We start from the raw sequence: 3593 nt of genomic DNA on the forward strand, positions 1-3593 counted from the left end.
AGTATAAGGAGCCACCAGAGTCATGTTTTTTTTTCATAGTAGAACATGCTTTATTGATGCTTTTGCAGGAAAGAATTGAAAAGTAAAAAGTCTTGGAAAATACAAATAGTGAATAGTGAAGCATTTAAAGGCACATTAAAGGAAACTTGATGATAGTTTACTGTATATGATTCTTGCAAGCAAAAAACTACAAATCCAAACCAAAAAATCCCTTGGACTACTTTAAAACTGCACAGTTCCATAACAGGATGTTCAGTCATCTGTGTGCAGAGCTAAAAATCTGCTGCCAGACAAACAGAAAAATAAAACAAGAATTTCAATTCAGCAATTCAAGGGTGGATGTCGTTTTACTTGATCTCAATGCTTCTGATGACAGCATCCCCATGAAAGCCCATGACAGAGTATTTCTCTGCACCCATGCGATTGGGGAAACAGAACGTTGAGCCATTTGATAAAGTCACCACAAACTCTGAGCAAGTGAACTGAATGGAGATCTAAAAAGGCATTTTGAGTGAGAGAAACAGAGAGACAAAGGATGTGAACACTGTAATATAGCTCAGAAAAAGGTCAAATAATGACGTTTTTAATGTAATCAAAGATACCGTGACACACATTTTCCAACAGAGATTGCATGAAAGAACAAGGCTACAATACGGACAAACACACTCTCACACCTTGAATTCCTTTCCCGGGCTGAAAGGAAAGCTTTTCTCATATTGCTCCTGATGCCAATTGCCTCCCTCAAAAGAGTTGCAGACAATTATATTTATGTGTCTGCTGTCATCAAAACGAGGGTTGAAATGAAATGCAATTCTGTCCTCGCTCTCACCAATATCCACAACAAACCTGCAATGAGAGAAAGCTATTACATTACATTATACAGTATTTAGGATCAGAAAATATGGGACTAAAATGGACTGACATAGAGATACAAAATTATCGGCACAGATTTGCAAATAATTTTGCTACAATAATTGCCCCAAGATAGTAAATCTTAATAAAATGGTGACAGAGTGTGATTACCTACCTTTCAGGGAAAGTTCACCCCCAAATAAAAATTCTCATATTTGCACATTTTATATCAGTACCTTTCAAACTTCAGTTACCTTAACCTCCTAAGACCCAAACTCTTTCATGGCATGCATTTTTAATTTCTCTTTTCTATTTGGGCTGATTGGGACCTGATGAATGAAAAAAAAATGATTTTTTTTTTTTTAACCTAAGTTTTGTTTCTGAGAAAAATTAGACCCACATGAAAGGACATTTGCTTTAAATTCAATAGGACAGTGGCACAGTATAATGTCCTCGTAAGTGGATATCGGGCCCTTGTAGAGCAAAATTTAATTTAATCACCCAGAATGTGATGTCCACGTATGTGGACAAAAGATCCTAGGAGGTTAAAGAGATACTTTACAAAATCAAATTTTCTAATTTTTCCTCTTACCTGGAGATTTAGTTATCATTTTTGTGCAACTTTTCTCTGTATAATAAGATGTACATTTGTGGAACTTTGATTGAAAGTACAATTACTCTTGTTACTCCAAAAAAGTCTCCAAAAGCTTTTTATTATAAATATATTTTATTTTTCAACTTTACTATGACTCACTCACTAATTTAAAAATCCTAATACATCTTATCCTTAATCAGTATTTACCAGATTTGATGACTCCAACAACAGTCAGGGTTTGTTCGACCTTGAAGGTCATGTTCTTTATTATCATATCCTGTACAGATAAAGACAGGGATTTTTGGTGATACTGCACTGGACAGTGCTGTTTACTGGCTGAAGCTGAAATAATAAATGACTCCAAAAAGAGTCAATAGCATTACAAAATAGTGATGCACCCATAATAAATAATGCCCTGCATCAACCATCTGTAGCTGAGAAGACAAAATAACAATTAAGAAATGATTAATGCACACATATGCTCTGTGATGAATATTTCAATGATAAAAGGCCATCAAATAAATCCAAAATGTCAGAATTATGAAAAAACAACAAACCTAAAAGCATACTGCTTATACTTTAGTTTAAGCATAACTCTGCTGATTTAGTTACATCAACCTGGAAAAGAATAAGCTTGTACCATCTGCTTAAGACTGTATATATTTACTTACCTTCATCATCTTGGCATATGTAGTAGGTTAAGTACAGCTGAGAAGAAATGAGAGTTCTGCAGGGACTTAGTCTCTCTGCACCCAGGAAGACTGCATTATATAGAGTGTGGGAGGAGCCTTCAATCTGAATGACATTTCAAACAGACAATATTACTCTGCAATTGCTTAAGACCCACTATTTGACCCATTGTCAAATTATAGACCATAAATAAATAATTAGTAGTTAACAAATACTTGCAGATGTTGGTGAAAATTAGTTGTTAACATCACACTGTTACATTGTAACCTGTATTTGTTCTTTGGACTTTCCCATTGTTTGAAATGTCTCCAAGAGACCCTCTCGACTTGAACAAGCCAGTGTGGATCACATAAAATCCCAAATAAATTCAAACTTGTGCATCCCATTCTTATTTAGAAAGTCATTAAAGATGCATGGGTACAATAATTCCATCATGGAAGAAGAATAGTTCAAAGTAGGGCTGGGCCATATCATACCGTTCACGGTAATACCGGTATAATGTTGGGCAACGATAAGAAAATGAAATATCGCGATAGAATATGGGTCAAACTCGCATGCGCAGTGCCTTTGTTTTCATACGCACATGGCGGAAAAAGCATGGCGGCGACGGAGAATGAGAAGGGCAAAAGTGGATCGTTGAATGAAATGGATGAACCAGAATTGGTTTGTAAAAATGCTGCAACTTCCGTGGTCTGGAACTGGTTTAGCTTTTCGCTTTCACTGGAAATGCCTTTTGGTTAAACTGTCAGCAAGGAATTTGCATTTGCACTGTTACATTTTTATAAAGCTTTAATGCACATAAAAAACAGCTGCTTGTTTAAGTGAAAATACATTGATTTTTTGCGCTAATAAAGTTGTGGAGTTGTAAAGTATTTTGTCTAGTGTCAATTATATCGTCAATTATATCGTCAATTATATCGTCAGTTATATCGTTATCGCAAATTTTCAAATGTATATCGTGATAAATATTTTTGGTCATATCGCCCTGCTCTAGTTCAAAGAAATTGACTCAAATTACCATGACATTCATGCCCATTATGACTGTAGAGAAACATTTTTAAACTACGAGTGAACTCTTTATGAAACATTTTATAAAGTTTAAAAGGGTTTAAATTAATTATAATTTAATTATAGTATGTTTGGTAAATGAGATATAGTTCCTTTGTTACTGAAATTCTTTTTTTTAAGTTGACATTCATTCTATAAATGTTTTAAACTTAGTGCCCAACTTTATATAGCACATTTAACCTTATTTCAATTAACCCTTATATAAGAAATCAACAAGATTTTGATTTTAGCCATTTACTGTATGTCATTTACACTTTTCCAAACATATTTACCCCTGTATCCAAAAAAGCTCAAACACTACAGGATCTTCCGCCTAGTTTATCAATCCAAACAGGCCAGAAAGCAATTCAGCCTTTGCTCAGCTGTGATACTGGGAAAGAGAGAAGGT

General features: G+C 34.6%; 1 protein-coding gene across 1 annotated transcript; it reads right to left on the reverse strand.

The window, feature by feature from the left end:
* Positions 1-347: 347 nt before the first annotated feature.
* LOC113021542 (beta-galactoside-binding lectin-like) lies at positions 348-2127 on the reverse strand. Its single transcript, XM_026166299.1, has 5 exons — positions 2119-2127; positions 1655-1724; positions 1499-1508; positions 675-846; positions 348-494 (listed from the first exon to the last, which is right to left on the reverse strand). Exons 1-5 carry the CDS (start codon positions 2125-2127, stop codon positions 348-350), a joined length of 408 nt encoding a protein of 135 aa, XP_026022084.1.
* Positions 2128-3593: the final 1466 nt, after the last annotated feature.

Source organism: Astatotilapia calliptera, chromosome 4 (assembly GCF_900246225.1).
Source record: "Astatotilapia calliptera chromosome 4, fAstCal1.2, whole genome shotgun sequence".
NCBI lineage: Eukaryota > Metazoa > Chordata > Actinopteri > Cichliformes > Cichlidae > Astatotilapia > Astatotilapia calliptera.

Bases quoted from the DNA above. Each gene is read 5' to 3' on its own strand.
- LOC113021542 (XM_026166299.1), bottom strand. The intron at 495-674 runs GTGTGAGAGTGT...ATGCCTTTTTAG, and splicing joins GCCCGGGAAAGGAATTCAAG to ATCTCCATTCAGTTCACTTG.